The sequence below is a fragment of the Vanacampus margaritifer genome, chromosome 8, assembly GCF_051991255.1.
Source record: "Vanacampus margaritifer isolate UIUO_Vmar chromosome 8, RoL_Vmar_1.0, whole genome shotgun sequence".
NCBI lineage: Eukaryota > Metazoa > Chordata > Actinopteri > Syngnathiformes > Syngnathidae > Vanacampus > Vanacampus margaritifer.
The window spans coordinates 10798808-10816109 of record NC_135439.1 but is presented as its reverse complement, the minus strand read 5'-3'; the positions used below and the strand labels follow the sequence as shown (position 1 = coordinate 10816109).

Below are 17302 nucleotides of genomic sequence, written 5' to 3'. Positions count from 1 at the left end.
TGGCGTGGGCTTAAAAAAAAACGACACAATGCGCTTGTCCTCATGGGAAATGTGGTCTTCCTTCAGGCATAACATTACCGTTTGTGTGCATATGGCGGTGCCATAATTAACATAAACTGAAAGTTCCTTAGTGTTGCTTTAACTAACCAACTTGGATCAAAATCTTCATCTAACGTGCTGTGTCAAATCCTCAGCCCAATGTGCCAGGAATTTGTGGTTTTAACTCATTCACCGCCAGCCCAGTAAAAATGGATCTTGACGTCTATAGCCGTCTATGGCAGTGAATGAGTTTTAAAGGGGAAGTTGAACCACAACAATAATATGGTCTATGCAGCGTCACTAGTCTAAAATCGCTATTTTGACTAATATAGCGTTTGTGGAATATGAGTTAAGCAAAATCCAGCCGTTTTTTTTATCCATCTCAGGGGGCGGCCATTTTGCCAATTGCTGTTAACTGAAAATGACGTCACAGTTGCTCAGGGCTCAGGCAGTGACAAATCATGGCTCACTTGTTAAGCTGATACAACATATTATATTGTAAAGAACGTTTTTGGGCAGACTTTAAGAGTGTACTGTATATTGAAAATGCAACTGTGTCAAAGATTCTGCTTTGTCTAAGCTATGCGTTGTTATTACTGTAAGCCGACGCGATTAGCACACAACACACGTTACCTTTCCAACTCTGCGATCTTCTTGTCTTTGTCATGCTTCTCAGTCTCCACCTCCCGCAGGATGTCCAAGAGTCTTTCCACTTCCGTCTGAGCCTTGCCGGCCTCGTCCTTATAGTAGCCCATCTCCTTCTCCAGCAACTTCACTCGGTCCACGTACTCCGGGTTCCCTCTCGAGCCCGTCTGATGCTCCACTTCGTGGGCTTTCTGCGTCCCATGAAAACCCCAACACAAACACAAAAGATGGACTCAGTTAACTCCATTTTGTGACGTCAACACAAACTACCACAGGTTGGTTATGTTATCTAGTCTTTTCATTTCTTGCCGCCTATCTGCCTGCATGAAACAAAGTAAATAACACGAGGGTATCATTAGTGGTGCCGGCTCATTAACTTGAACGGAGGAATAAACTAGCGCAACTTAACGTCTATATGAGACTTTCAGACACTCTGCGCACACAGTTATAAACACTGGAGTGGGTTTGTGTATTAATAAGCACACAAATACAAACAAAGCCGCGTGAGTCCTCACGGTAAACGGGACGGGAACAGCCACATGTCAACACAGCTTATGCACGACAACAGCCTCCACCAAACCACTGCAGTGAAGGCCGACCACGCTCGAGGCTTCAGCTAACCACACTGACACAGTCGAGAAGCTCAGCAACAGAGTGACAACATGCAACAAAGTCCACCGTGTCATGCAAACCCAACAGAGCTAAACAACCTTTGTGGCGGTCGCTTGAAATAACCCACTTTTTAAGCGTAAGGAATAAAACATGATTTTACAGAATTAAAAATAATAATAATAATAATTTAAAAAAAAAATATATATATATATATATATATATATTAAAAACTATCAAAAAGAACACTTCATAAACAGAACAGCACTAATTTGCGTTGGCTTTCCATTATTTTGTTAACCTGCTCGCTTTTTGTATCGCTTCCACTGGATACTAATATGTTTGCTGTCACCCTTATGCCGTGAACACTTAAACAGCGGATATAAAAAGTCTACACACCCCTGTTCATATGCCAGTATTTTTTTTTTGTGACCAATGGGACCAAGATAAGTATGAAAGTACTGAAATATGGAGGTTGCAAAAGTGTGCACACCCTCTTATAACTGTGATTGACCAATTAGTTTCAAATTTAGGGCTGTGCAATTTCAATTATTACACTCCATATTTACAAAATCAGAATAATCATCAAAAAAAAAAAGATTATTAATACTCATTTTGAGTTGTTTTTAAATTTTAAAATAACTAATTTAATAAATTTTGTTTCATCCAAAAGGAACTTTCATAATTATAGTGTTACAAAGAATTGTATGTCTTAATAATTTTTAGGTTTTCTTATCGTGATTTCAATTATTACCAGAATAATTGTGATTAATATTTTCTTCACAATCGAGCAGCCCAATTAAAATTTATGTTGAATGGGAATCAACACACACCTGCAATCATTTAAAGTGCCTCTGATTAACCCCAAATGTTCTAGTAGGCTTTTCATGACATTAATTTTTTGCTTTCTAGTGGAATTTTGTGCTAACTTTCATGATTACATCCACCATGTCTAAGGTCCCAACTGAAGAAACATCCCCAAAGCATGATGGGTAATGTGTTAATGCCCAACATATATTTTGGGATTATAATGAAAAAAATCAACCTTGATTTCATCGAACCTCAACAAAATCTAGACTTTTTATAGTCACTGTACACGTTTTTTTCCCCCAAGAAAAGATCCCCGTTTAAATCAAATGTCGACATGATCGTAATTGTTGGTTTTCAAACTTGTGAAGCAAAAGTTGGCGCTGACATTCCATCCAGCCAACGATTTTCAAAATTGATTCTACTAATAAGGGTCAAAGCTACCTAAAACCCTGGCCTGGTCTGTAGACAACAATTCACACTCACGTTCACAACAACAAAGGACAACTCCACACAGAATTGACACAGCCTGGATTTGAACCCATGGTCTCCGAACTACGAGGCACATATGCTACTCCTCCACTGTGTTGGGATACTAATAATATACAAAAAAAAACACTAAACAACGTATGTTCCTGATTGACATTTTCACACTTCTGTCTCTGGTTGTTTTTTTTTTTATGGTGCAGTGCTTTTTGTATATAAAATCTGAGGTACAAAATAGGACTAAAGAGGGTGGATTTTTTTAAACATATATTTATAATGTACTACTACAAGTTGGACTTTCTTGCTTATGACCAAAATATAACCAAAAGACCCACACTCCCAACTTACATACATTCAAATATGCCTCCTGTTGGTTCTGATGTCAATTCAATATTAGCATAAGCAGCTTCATGGCATATTGAGTGTATTTTGGAATACAAAAACCAGATTCAGCACAGATGTGACAAGCACAAACACTTGCAGAAGACTGCCCAATGTGAAGCTACTTTAGTGCAACGTACAGTGCAATGATCCACATGCATCTGGGTGAGGTGGGGAGGGAGGGGGGGAGAGGGGTTGAAGCACAGCCACGTGTGCTGAGAGGGCCAACATGAGCACCATGTGTCATAACCCAACGCATTTCAGCCTCCTCATGCGTTCCGTGTCGTGGCTCAACGAGAGGAACTTACAGGATTGTTCATGTGACTGAAAAGCTGCTCAGCTTGCTACGTTGCAAGAGGAGGGAGTGGGGTGGGGGGGGTATGGGGGTCAAGGGGTAGTCAGGGATGGGAGAGTACGTGTTAGGAGTCAGTGTGAGGCAGGAGACAACAGCAGCACATTATTATACATGGTTACATCTGAAGACAGCGCAGACAGATGCAGAGGACCAGACGAGGGGGACAGTGGAAGGAGGCGGAGGGAATGTTACGGGAGCGTCATGGTCGCAGTGACATTCAGTGTTGCTTTTCAAAGCCTTGGAAATGCTTCTATTGACTAAAGTTTGGCGTAGTTTGTGTGTAATTTCCTGTCTGCAGTTGGGTAGATTTCTTCTTTATGTTAAAGACCTTGTAAAGTGAATTCAAAGATTTGTTTCTAAATGCAATACACATTTGAAGATAATTGAGAAATGAGCGTTTTAGAGCGCCTCGTTGTTGGCCATGAGTGTAGGTAGATCAAAAAAATGTCAGAAAAGCGAGAAGGAGATGTTTTTTTTTTTATGTGACACTCATCATGTGCACAAATTCTTCATGCTGCCATGGTCGCTTCAGAGTGCCTCGTTGTTGGCTATAAGTGCGCATACATCATCAAAACAAAGCGGAAGACTGAGGGGAAAAAAGTCAGACAGTCAGCATGCGGACAGTGGCTGGCTGCTTTAGAATGAGCGCCTCGTTGTCATGGCGATGGGATATATTCCCGCCACTGGAGCCTTTAAGGGGATATACCATATATTTTTGTGGCGCAAACGTAGTTTTGTGTTGGCAAAAGAAAGATGTTGGACGAAATTGACTAAATTTTTCCATGCCGTCCTAAAAAAGAAAAAAAAAAGATTTTTAAAAAAAATAATTTTATTATTATTATTATAATTATTATTATAATATATTATTATATTATATTATTATTAATAAAATGTAAAAAAAGGGGAAAAAAAGAATCAGATTTATATCGTGGTGTTTAATTGACAGTTGACGGCCTTGGACATTAAAGCCTCAATTTATTTATTGCGATGTTTTTTAATCATTTAAATCTGACAGTGTTGTTGTTAACAAAACTCCTCTGTGGTGGGTCAAATTTAGAAGATATTTATTTTCACTTTACAGGGTCCTTAATGTTAACGTCAGGACACACATAATTAAAAATAATGGGTACTTATTCAGTTTGAAAATACAGGTGCATCTCAGTGAATTAGAATATCGTTGGGAAACCTATTTTATTTAATCAGTTCAACTAAAAAAAAAAAATCTAGATTCTAGATTCACTCCAAAAGAATGAAATACTTCATGATTTCATTTATTATAATATTGATGCATGTTGCCTATAGTCAATTAAAACCCCTCAATTCACCATCTCAAGAATACTACAATATAGAAACAATCAAAAGTTTTTTGATCGGCCTTCAGAAAAGTATCTTCCTCTGCATTTAATTATTGTATAATGTGGTTTACTAAATGCCATTTTCTGTGATTCTCACTTATTGAGATGTTTGAAACTACAAGGAGGAGCTCAGACTGCGAATACGAACGTCAACCTACATTACAACAGCAGAGAGTTGTAAAAAGTGAATGATCGCACCGAGAGGCGCACACCTACCTTCTGTAATTGCGTCTCCAACTTACTGCACTCCTCTTTTTTCTGCTCGATGGCGATCTCCAAGGACTTGAGTTTGGAGTCCTTCTTGAGGCCCGAAGACGCCAGAGAAGACGCATGCTCCTTGAGATCGATGAGACTGGACTAAAGGACAAGACAGTGTTGAGATACAAAAAAAGACACAATAAAAAAATGCAAGCGTGCGATTCACAAACCTCTTTTTCGGTTAATTCTATCTGCAGGCTGTTGACTTTCTCCTTCAGATCCTTGTTCTCCTTCTTGTAGGCGTCGACTTCCTCCAGACGTTCTCTGTCTTCCCGCTCTCGTTGGTCCTTCAGACGCTCTATGATTCTCTCCTGATGACAAAAAAAAAAGTAGAATTAACTTAATAATAGGGGAAGTAAAAAAAAAAAAAAGAAGTTCTATGCAGCCACTAGTCTAAATATGGTATTCTGGTTAGAAGGCGGCCATTTTGCCACTTGCAGTCAAGTGAAAATGACATCACAGTTGATTAGGTCTCAGGTAACAACCAATCACAGCTTAGCTTCAGAAAACAGGTGAGCTGTAATTGGTCGTTGTCTGAGCCCTGAGCAACTGTGATGTCATCTTCAGTCGACATCGAAGTGGCAAAATGGCCGCCCCCTGAGAAGGATTAAAATGGCTGGATTTTGCTGCATAAGTCATATTCCACAAATGCAATATTAACTCATATACTGCCATTGACGGCTATAGACGTCAAAAATTCATTTGAACTATTTCTATTAGTTTCACATTTTTTCCACTTTTGTTAACAAGAGTATGAAACCCAATTTTTTTTTAATTGTACATTTAGAACAGATATAAAATGTGTGATTAATTGTGAATAATTACAATTTAAAAAAATTAATCGCCTGAAGCCCCTAATTTAAAAAAAAAAGATTATAAAAAATGAGGGGGATCAGGCAATTAATTTTTTTTATTGTAATTAATCGCATGACTTCAATAGTTAACTCACAATTAATCACACATTTTATATCTGTTCTAAATGTACATTACATTTTTTTCTAGTTTCTCATACTCTTGTTAACAAAAGTGGAAAAAATGTGAAACTAATAGAAATAGTTCAAATGAATTTTTGACGTCTATAGCCGTCAATGGCAGTGAATGAGTTCATCAGTATGTCATGTTTAGACGAGTGAGGTTACATATAACATATTATTGTCAAGAAATATTCAAGGTTGACTTCCCCTTCAATAATCAGGAGTAAACCGATTCATTGAGCCAATCCTATTCCTAGTTTGTTGCTATAGCAACATGGAGATGCATCACATGTAAGCATGCACTGTATGATTGTCCACTCAACATTTTTAGTCTTTTATAATATTATTTGCTTATAGGTTCTCAGTAATTATATGACTTGATTTCGTGAACCCTCATTTTTCACAGGCTAAACGACTAAGGCTCTCCTTTCCCATACACAAGGCAAGGAAGCTAACGCTTTACCTTCTCTGATAGCGCCTCCTCCAGGGTGGCCAGCGCAGTGTCGGTGTTGGTGGAGTCGGTCTGCAGAGACTTGACCCGGTCTTTCAGGTTGCTTAGCTGCTTGTCTTTATCCCGCAGTTGCTCCTGCAGGTTCTCAATCTGGAGGAGGAGAAACACAAAAATAAAGCACTAATTATCAGTATATTAACATCAACACCAAATAATCTCAACAGGAGGTGCTACTTTTTTTTAAAGTCAACACAGACCAAGAAAACAAACAACAGATGAGAGGATGAGAGCGAGTGCGAGAGAAGGAAACAATAGAGGACGCATGAGCAGGTCAGGCTGAGAGAGAGTGTATCAATGCGAGTATTTATAGCACACACATACACACACGCGCGCGCGCTGGGGGCAGTGAGGTAGAAATATCTCCTAGTCTTTCTTTCTATGGACTTTTTCCCCCCACGCTCAAACCTGAGAGTTCTCATTCTGTTAAATTGGTCGGTTTTAATTTCAGATCGTACTGATATATTAAACCGCATTGAAAATCTATTCATTCAGCTTGAGAGTGAACTGAAACTGTAAACAGATCCATCCACATCACATAGTAATACATTTCAGTTGAATTTTTCCTATACATGCCCCCTGACAAATAAATAAATAAAACTAAACACTCCAATCATAAGGCACTACACAGATTCACAAATATACACGGAAACCTGACGTCAAAGTCAAGGTGTCACGCACGATAATCTGGGAATGAAAATATGAATACCTTCTTCTGCAGGACATTGATTTTCCTTTCTTTGACTTCGAGCATGTCCTTCATGTCCCTGATTTCTCCAGCAAGAGTGCCTTTCTCTTCCGTCAGGTCCTGCAACTGCTTGGTTTTCTTGTTGAGGAAGGATTCTTTCTCCTCCAAACGCAGACGGAGAGCATCCACCTGAAGCGTGACGTAAGAAAACATGTCAGATGACTTGAAATAATAAATGGAAAATAGCAGGAAAAGTGCCATGCTTTCTTTAAAAAGACGCTCTAGTGACTTACTTCCCATTACAGTGGCTATAGAAAATCTACACACCCCTGTTAAAATATCAGGTTTTTCGCTATAAAAAAAGAAGATAAATAATTTCCAAACTTTTTCTGTCATTAAAATGACCTCTAACCTCAACAATTTTTACACAAGTTAAAACATCAGAACAAAGATGAAATAAAAATAATTGCACAGGCTATTTACGTTCAGATGTGGTGGATCTGGTGACCAGTGGTTGTGTTATTATTTTTAGCTAATGCTAAATGCTACCTTGCGTCCAAACGTTTTTGCTAGGTCCCAGTTATTGGAAGTTGGCTCTGCTGTTTACCATTTTAGCACTGGAAATATGCCGCCAGAACAGCTCAGCTTGCGTTGGGTCTGACCAATGAGTGCAGCATTAGGCTGGTAGGACTACATTTCCCATGATTCTTAGACACGGAAGCAGGAAGTAGTTCTAGTTCCGGTATGATGAAAACATGCCTGCTAGCGATTTAACCTTTTTAATTGGTGTAATGTATGAATGACAACTATGTGATAAATAATGGCGAAATCCACCACCGGGATGTCTGGTCACCCTGTTTCGAGTAGAATCCTGAAGTTTATATGGTAACGATGAGTGCTATTTAGAACTATTTTTTTATTCTCTCCATCTTTTCTAAGGCCACAACTGAACCCCAAAGAATGATGCCGCCACCACCACGATTCACTGTTTGGTCTTCTTTTGCTAATTTCAAAGTCCAAACATGGGTTCATCGAAACCATAACACATTTCTTAATAGATGCTGACAATGTTTCCCCCATTTGCTTCACTCTAAATGAAGGTAGACATTTTTTTTATATACTTCCACTAACAGTTTCATTTTACCTCTGTTTGCAAGATGGCCGCCCGTTGCTCTTTGGCAGTGAGAGACTCTTTGAGCACTTCGATGTGCTGTTTGCAGTCCGAGTTCTGGTTGTTGAGTGTCTCCAATTTTGTCTGCAGAGCCAGCAACTCGGACTCCTTCTTGGACAACTCCTGCTTGAGTTGGTCAATCTGCAGCAACACAAACACTTTTGAAATCACAATATTCAAGCTTTTGGCCCGTTTTTCATCAACTCAAGTTGCTATCATTAAAAACGCATTTGGGACTGCCACGACCCCTCAAATGCATTCCTCGTGTATTATGCATCATTCCTATTCATGATGGATGAAAAATGGTCTAAAAATAGCTCAACAAAACTGTGGACAGGTTGGCGCCTGGTCCATGTACACTAGAAGCAGTGAGTAAACAAAAAGTCAATGAATGCTCCAGGGAGGCAGACGCGTCCCTGGAGAGAGACGTGCACAAGTTGCGTGATAAGGTGCAGAAGCTTCATACACTCGGCAGATTATAGCGTTACACTTTCAGCGGCTGAATATAAATCAAAGAGCACACATATTAGGGATGTTTAATAGCACATTTTTCAGACCAATACTTAGAAGCTTTGAAACATAGATTCTTTTTCTAATTTCTAGTTCCTGATCGTAAAATGGCCACAAGAGGTATTGGCTACCATCACAAGTACCAATACGCACGGCAGTCGCCATGGGTGGGCCATAGGGGTCCGTGCCCGCCCACCAAGATGATTGTGCCCCCCCATTTAAGGCATGGATCTCTAAAAATAAGCTTTTTTATTATTATATTTTTCATGGTAACTTATTTTGTGTTTTAAAATATTAACGTTGAGTTGTTTATCACTAAGACATTAAAAATATTTTAACGAACTAAGTGTGTTGTGTGTTCCGGTGTTGCCCATTCTGTTTCGCACTCTTATGTCCGAGTGTCAGTAAACACAACACAGTGTTCATTGCTGCTACTACTCATTGCTGCCAACAGTAGCCGTTTGTTCAAGACAAATAAAAACATGTCTGTATAACATGTACGTAGTTGTAAATAAGGAGTTCCGAAGACACTTGCGCACAAGACCAGCGTACGGCAAGTGAGGAGGGACATACTACAAACTGTCGGCAATTACTTGAAAAAAGAGCCACATATCGTTTGGGTGTCCGCCATTTTGGATGTGGCAATTGTACTCGCCTTTATATCGGTAAATAATAAGTAAAATTGAGTTAGAATGGGATAATATAATAAAAGCTAGTCCTTATTAATCGTGGCTTGATGATACATCTCCAAGGAGACACTGAACAAGGCATCTTTATAAACAGCTTCACTTTGCCTCTTCCAATATGGCTGCAGCATCAACGTACTCACTGTATGTGTATGTACTGTAAATGCTGTCTATGATAATACAGGTCAACGGGCGCCATTCAATGGATGGATGCACGTCAGTGCTATGTGAATTTATCCAAACAGGTTAATGCTGTCTGAAGGGTATTCATAATAATTGACCCCCCATGCATTTCCTGTGTCCCTCTTAAGCCTAGGCTCTGGCAACGGGTCTGCCAATACCTTAAAATTGGCACTGATCACTAACAAATACAAAATGATATTCTTATGTATACACTCTCCTTAAAAAAATGCATCTCTGAGATTACAGCCAACAAGACAATTTGCTGATGTTGCTAAATGCTAAACACAGCAGCCTTATTGAGTATTCACCTCCCTGTACAGCTCAATCAGGACGCAAGCGCGCCACCTACCTTGGTTTTCATAAACTTGGAGTGATTCTTGTAGACCTCCATCTGCTTGATCTCCTCCTCACGGTCCTCCGTGTTCAGCAAGCCGTTTGCCTTCAACATTTGGATCTCATCCTCCAGGTCGCGAATGTTGCGCTCCAGGGAGGCGATTTTGGTGTCCTGCACGCAGAAATGCACTTGAGAATCCACACTGGAATGCTCACAAGTTGCAGGAAACAAATGAGAACGGAACTTGAGTCCACAAAGGCGGAGAATGAGGTTTTAAAGAGAGGGTGACACAAAAAGGAGGGTAGCAGAAGTTCTGTGTATTGCGTTGGAGCAGCTTGCTAGGCTGCTAGCGCAGAAGGCTAATCACCATTGGGAAATGTTGCGCAAACATTCTGCATGGGTAGACTGGAGAGAAACGTGCGGCGGAATAAGGAGGAAAAGTAACACGCTGCAGATTTTGATGCTTGCAGAACTGCCAGTGTGAGTGCACCGCAGCTTTTTTTTTGGGAATAAATAATACAACATCTTTAACATTAGCCATGGTCCGTCGCCCCTCGCACGCAACATTCCCTTTTGGTCACTTCCTTTGGTCCAGGTGGAACTTGTTTGACGGATGTCATGAATCCACACCGGATCAAAGTAAAACTCATGCATGTTGCAGCTCACCTCACATGGACGCCCATCAGTTAAGATCGCCGCAAAAGATGTAAGCCGTCGCGCCTTTAACAGCGAGAGATTTCATCCCGTCCACATGTCATCCATTTGCTGACTAAATGTTTTCCCTGCCTCCCTTTCGCTCGGTCTGCTCGCATGCTGGCCTCTCACTGTCATAAACAACCACACCTGTTTCCATGGCAGCAGCAGCAGCAGGCGGGCTGTACGCTCTCGGCTCGGCTCGGAGGAGAGGGCGCGAGGGAGAAGGGGAGGGGGGATTATTGGCGCTTCCATCAGCATCACAGCACTGGAAAGGCGGCGGGAGGGGAGCGGCGCGGGGTCTTCCCGGGCACGGAGAGAGGAGGCGGGTCTTCCCTTCGCTCGCTGCGCTAATCGACGAGGATGGCGCAAATCGCGTCCCACGTGACGGCAAAGGCGAAGGGGTGGGGCGGGGGTTCGGCCGCGTCTGCTAGGCGATGATGTCATGATTTATTTTGAGGAAGTGATGTCAGGCCTCTGCAGTGAGGCTGCTGCCGTCGACGGTGATTTGTTAGCTGGATGGCCTGAATTTCTCTGCTTGTCAGATCTTGTCTTCGGATGGGAGAGGATTGATTTCAGGCTGCAGATGCATTGCACTACATTGATAGATTTATCTAGAGTTCAATAAAATGTGCACAAATTGTGGGTGTGGTCTCAGGAAAGTAAGCCTGTTTGTCTCTGAATGTTGCATTATTATCCATCCAACAATTCTCAAGTGGGCCATGGGAAATTATCAAGGTAGAATTGGCCTTATTTATGCCATCGCGCGTCCTTGTGGGATGGAACACGGCCAATCGAAGCGGCTCCCCTCATTCCCATTAAAATGAGGGCGGTGGAAGCGCACACATGCTTGACAATCGCAGAAGTAAATTGACTCGCTAGATTTCCGAGAGATGAGATTGAAATCCACCGAAAATGGTGTTACACCACCTGCGCCATTATTTAGACCTGTTTTTTGCGAGTCTAAAATCAAGCCTACTTTTTGTCACCAGATTGCAAGATGTCTAGCAAATTCCCAAGATTTGCCTGGCATAAAAATAGACCAGTCTTTATTTTTTGACAGATTGTGTGATTTTGTGACCAAAACAATTTTTTTACCTGCTTTACAATTTGCTAGTTTACACTAGTGATTACTTTCTTTATTTTTGCTTTTTGTCATTTATGAATCCACACTTCTGCAAATATGAAAATTGAAAGGTGTTATTGAATTTTGATGTTGACACAGCTGCTTTGGAGCAGACACGCACACACACACACACACACACACACACACACACACACACAAATGCTTGTTTACCCCACAGTTGTAGTGAAATCAGTCCGTGTGTTGACTCAGCAGAGTATCACAATAACAAGAATAGATTTCCATGAAAACGCATCAGTGTGAGCCTGTGTTTGGACAGTGATGCCTCTAAATGTCCATAAATTCAATTTGCTGTACACTCCATCATATTGTTTGTCACAGTTACACAAACAACAAAAATAAGCAATCATATTCATAAAAAAATCACATAGAATGCTTCGATTTGAGTTTCTGTATGCAAGCCTAATTCCGTTTATTACATGCTCTGGTTGCTTTTGTGGCATGTGAATGTCAGGCATTAAATTGCACTTACTTTCATCTCTATGATGGTTTGCAGGGCTTTAGTTTTGCTTGGATCCTGGTGCAGCTGATTTCTTCGGTGCAGCTCCTTTGAGAAGCAAACACGCAACATGTTGTGAAAGCTTATATTGCACAAAACATGAATAATACAAAAAAAAACACTATTTTTTATAGCACTTTTTCAAATTTACAAGTGAGTTTATCCCGACTGACCTATGGCAAGAGGTTGGATACACCCTAGACTCTCAGCCACCCACGCTCACATTTAAACCTATGGGCAAATTATAACCTTTAATGAACCTAACATGAATCTTTATGCGGGGGGAGGCGGAACCTCAGAACTGTCAGGCCATGATGTCATGTTTATTTATTTAATTAAATGATTACAATAAGCTAGTATCAATAATTACTTTCTCTGATGTGCCATGTACTCAGTCTATTATATTTTCGTTATTTACTACAGCAGCTCTCTTTGCAAGTGGTTAAAAACTAGTGATAGTGTAGTTGCTCCGCCTAGTGGCCAACTTTGTGAATTACAGCCTAAGCAAGGGCTGTCAATTTCAAACATTTGGTTTCCCACATTGGGCCAATTAGCATAATACATAAGTTAACAACAACAACAACAACAATAAAACTCCCTACCTCTCTCAAATGGATGTTTTCCTTCTCCTTCTGGTCAAGAATGACCTCCAAGTGTCCCAGCTGGGCCTCAGCCTCAGCAATGCGCCTGTTCCTCTCCTGCTCCTCCTCCTCGGACATCCTGCCGGGCCCCGAGGTCAGCCCTTTGCTCTGCAGCATCTCCAGCAGCTTCTTAATGGACTCGTCTCTGGCTCCCAACGTCTGCTTCTGCGTCTCGATCCGCAGCTCCATCTCCTCCAGGGTTTTCCTCAGCAAGAAGAGCTCCTTGGCCTGCCGGTCGTGCTCGGCCTGCAGCCGGCGGAAGTTCTCCTCGGTCAGCTCGATGGTGGTGAAGTGATCGGCGCCGGAGCGGTTGACGCTCTCCTGCTGCAGCAAGTGGTTGAGGTCGCGTTGCGTGCGCAGCTCGTCCTGGAGAGCCTGGATGGTCATCTGGAGATGCTGATGAGGTTCAGACACATACAGGCTCATGTGGCGGAAATAGTACAAGTGTTTGATAGGTAGTTCAACAGACAGGAGGGTGACACACTTCTGAAATGTCGGAGAGAATGTTTGAAAAGTGGACGAACATGAGGAGCAGGTCTTACCTTCTTTACAAGCTAATACTGTGATCAAGGACATCAACATAGAAAGACGCCATTTTGGAAAACGCCTAACAGGGGATTAATCAGCATAAGGAGACCTGATGGCATCCCCCCAAAAATAAAAATATGCAGGGTATAAGAATCCTATCAAAGCAATATTTCCTGCCTGTTTCATCGGAATAAATGCAATTTATTAAATTAATCGGTAATTAAAACAGATCGCTACATAATGATGCCCGGTAGGGATCGGTTCACTCTGGCACAATATAAAATACAAATCTTATAAATACGGCATCGTGCTTCAGACTCATCTCACTATAGAAAGACTTGGAACAGCACGATTAAAATATTTGGAAAATAATGTATCTACACCAGACAGAACATTAGGTACACTTGCACAATCGCATCACATGCAATACAAAACTGTATCAAAAATGATACCATTAAAAAGTTTACAATGTTGATTTTGATTTACACTGTCAGAGAGGTATTGATTCAGCAATATGGTTCATAACATGATTGTGGTGTAAAATTACCGTGACCTGACTTAGCTTTATGAGAGTGACAAAATATATATACGTATATTTTTAATTTGTTGCAGTTCTACGACACAACAACCACAATAATAGACATATTCAAGTAACATTTTGCCAACAGCGTGAATGAAAACTCAACATTTGAAAAAATAAATAAAAAAATAAAATATATTTTTTAAATAGCTCCTATATGAGATGTGATTATGCAGGTATACATATAAGAGGAGTCCAGTGAGAAAATGTTACTGAGAGACCTTCTTAAATTCTAAAGAGCAGGATCTGATTGTCCAAAAATGTTCACAAAATTAGACTGGGCCATCAGTTTGAATTACTAACTAATTTTTTTTTCATCATTGAAACGTTCAATGTACAATGTTGACCTCCAAAAAAATGTAGAATTCATTGTCCAATTAAGCTTGAAATTCTATACTCTAAAATAACAGTAAAATAAGGGTTTATTTTACTGTTATTGGATCTAAAAAGCGACTGATCCAACTGTGTGTGGGTAAGGCAAAAAAAAAAAATGGGTCAAATGAATAACTCAAGAAACCCCTGAATTTTTTTGTTTAAAGAAAAAGAAAAAGAAGAAAAAAGTTGGTTTGTACAAAAAAAATATATAATAATAAATTGGGTTGGTTTGTATGAAACAACCCCCAATATTGGGTTGCTTGGTTAAAAAAGAAAAAGAAAAAAAAGAAAAAGGCTGGTTTTGTGAGTTATTAATCTGACCATAAAAGTCATGTCAGTCCTTTTTTGAGCCAATTTGTTTTTGTTTGTTTTTTTTAAACCCAAATTTCAAGAATTCAGTCTTATTTGTCTTTCAAATTCACCATTCAAATGAAAATTAGCTAAATTGCTAAGCTTAGCTTAGCTAAACTGCAAAGCTACCAGAGTCATCAAATCTCCCAGCCAAAGCCATGGACCATGTTAGCTTTCTCTACTACGTCATACACTTCCAAAATGCCGTCTCCAATGAGATTATGCTGGTGGATGTGATATGAACCCCACAGATTCAAAGTCACTGAATTTAAAGTCAACAGTGTAACAAACAGCTCCTAATTTGGGGAGAAAAAGGTAAACAGCTGTGAAAAGTCTTATGGGATCGCCTTCGTTCATTCTACTGCTCTATACTAACTTCAACTACAAGTTGTCTCAACTATTTAATTGTTTGCCAAAAAGATTGAGTACACAGCCGCAGCCTTTTCTGACACGATTCCCGTCTTGTACTAGCTTAGCTGCAGTGTAGCAAGCTAGCTACAAAGCTTAGCTACAATGTTAGAAATTTGATAGTTAAAAATAAAGTGTTAGTAATAGTTCAAACTGACGACACAGTAATCAGGGATTGTGAGTTGTGGTGCTAACATGGATTTATAATTATGGTATCATTTACACGATCTATAGGAACATATTTCAGGGTAGCATGACTCAAATGGTATTGGTGGCCTTCAAGGGAATCAATTCAATTTCTTCTCGGGGTCACATAAGGAGAAGGGGTGTAAAGGGATTGCCAGGTTTCTGCAAGTACACATCACACTGAAGGTGACTCTATGTTGTGCACGCCACATTTGGTGCAAACATAGGGACAAACCTTTGTTCTCCTGGCATCCAGCAGCTGCACAGCATGGGCAGAACGAACAGAAAAAAACAAACACAAATGTATGGTAAAACAGTCAGTGTCAGAGCGTGACGTAACAGAGACGGATGAGAAACGTAAACCGGACCAATTTTGGAAAAAGAAGCCACTTGACAGCCTGTCCAGCATTTCATGATATCCACATTTCGAATTACAAGATTCCTTATAGATAAAATAAGAACTTATTGACCTTTCTGGAAAGAGATGAATGAAAAGTCACAGGTACCTCCTTAAAAATGATTGAAAATAAATTAAGCATGAGCCATTTTTGCAGCACATTAAGAAAATATGTGCATACGTATATCTGACAGGATTGCTTGCTATAACGCACATATTGACAAACAAAACCACTCACATGAACGCTTGGAAAATTTAAATAAAACAATTATGAACTGGTTACAGTTTACAGATTACTCCACACTGCAAATCAACATGTACTGTATTACTTATTATTGAACCACAAACAAAATGGACGCTATAGTTATATTACAATATAAAAAGAGGAAAGAGGCGTGAATAAAGAAGAGACACATCCTGACTGCACTCATGTATTTCGGCAACACAGACTCTCCAATTTGAATCGGAAAATTGCTTTTGAACCGAATCATTTCACTCGGATTCAATTAAATAATCCCATTATTTACTAATTATATATTTTTTAAACTGAAATTTTATTATTTGGTCAAATTCAAAATTGTGCAAATAATGTATACAGTACATTATAATTGACTTTGTCACAGTATTCAGAAGCTGCTTGAGACTTGTTATGATCTGAGGGGAACTGGTTTTATAACAAACAAAAAAACAAAGCATGAGGACGACTTTCGAAACCGGAAACGCAGATTCATAACACAGACGTGCTAAGAGTAAAAACTCTTCCTTGATTGCCTGTGAGAAATCATCTGGTTATACTGCTTTATATGTTGCATCCATTTAAGTTACTACTTACTCTGACAATAACAACAATAATCAGCTTACACGTCATCACGTATTTGTGTGTTGAAATGAATGTTGAGTGTAGGAATAATATGCTAGTAAAAGTGCTATCAGATGATGAAGTCAAATGATCGTCTTCAGTCTTTGCCCTCATCAGCTCTTCTATTTCGATATCCACATCTTATCATTTTTAATAACCTCTGAATGTACTAAATCCAATATTTGCGTGTACCTTTTCCGTGTATTCACAACAACAGGACACGATAAAAGTATCTTTGCATGATCCATCAGTGAGCAGTGTACCTAATGTTCTGGCTGTCTGTATTTCCGCCCACTAGGCGGCAGTGTTTCTTCTGACATAATCTGTAAAAAAATAAAATAAAAAATCCTGCTGAGCGAGAGGCTGCATCCACGTACCTCCGTCGATTTTAGTCACACTCCCGAGTGTGAGTCATTACCAGAATCCATCCACCGCTCATACTAGCCTCCATTTCGTGTCATTTCCCATTCAAGTCTGTCACAGACATCGCGGTGATTTCAGCAAGTAAATTGTAGCAATGGGGAATCACATCTCATAATAATGACACAATGACTAATAATAAAAACGAAACTCCGTATTTGATTGGCCAATCAATAATGACAACGCCCCTCTCAGCAAGTCTGTCTAGTATCTCAGCTTCCTCTTCATCTCG

General features: G+C 39.9%; 1 protein-coding gene across 7 annotated transcripts in view; it reads right to left on the bottom strand.

Annotated features, from left to right (window-relative positions):
• erc2 (ELKS/RAB6-interacting/CAST family member 2) overlaps positions 1 to 17302 on the bottom strand; it is a 41646-nt gene that overhangs the window by 8625 nt on the left and 15719 nt on the right. For 4 of the 7 annotated variants that reach the window (XM_077572541.1, XM_077572546.1, XM_077572547.1 and 1 more), the window contains 11 exons: positions 15630 to 15653; positions 12928 to 13362; positions 12299 to 12373; positions 10005 to 10160; positions 8250 to 8417; positions 7127 to 7294; positions 6373 to 6510; positions 5106 to 5246; positions 4894 to 5034; positions 3276 to 3311; positions 673 to 875 (listed from right to left, as the gene is read on the bottom strand). In XM_077572541.1, the coding sequence (XP_077428667.1) occupies positions 673 to 875; positions 3276 to 3311; positions 4894 to 5034; positions 5106 to 5246; positions 6373 to 6510; positions 7127 to 7294; positions 8250 to 8417; positions 10005 to 10160; positions 12299 to 12373; positions 12928 to 13362; positions 15630 to 15653 (1685 nt within the window). The remainder of the gene's footprint in view (positions 1 to 672; positions 876 to 3275; positions 3312 to 4893; positions 5035 to 5105; positions 5247 to 6372; positions 6511 to 7126; positions 7295 to 8249; positions 8418 to 10004; positions 10161 to 12298; positions 12374 to 12927; positions 13363 to 15629; positions 15654 to 17302) is intronic. The other 3 variants (XM_077572543.1, XM_077572544.1, XM_077572545.1) reach the window with 3 other exon arrangements.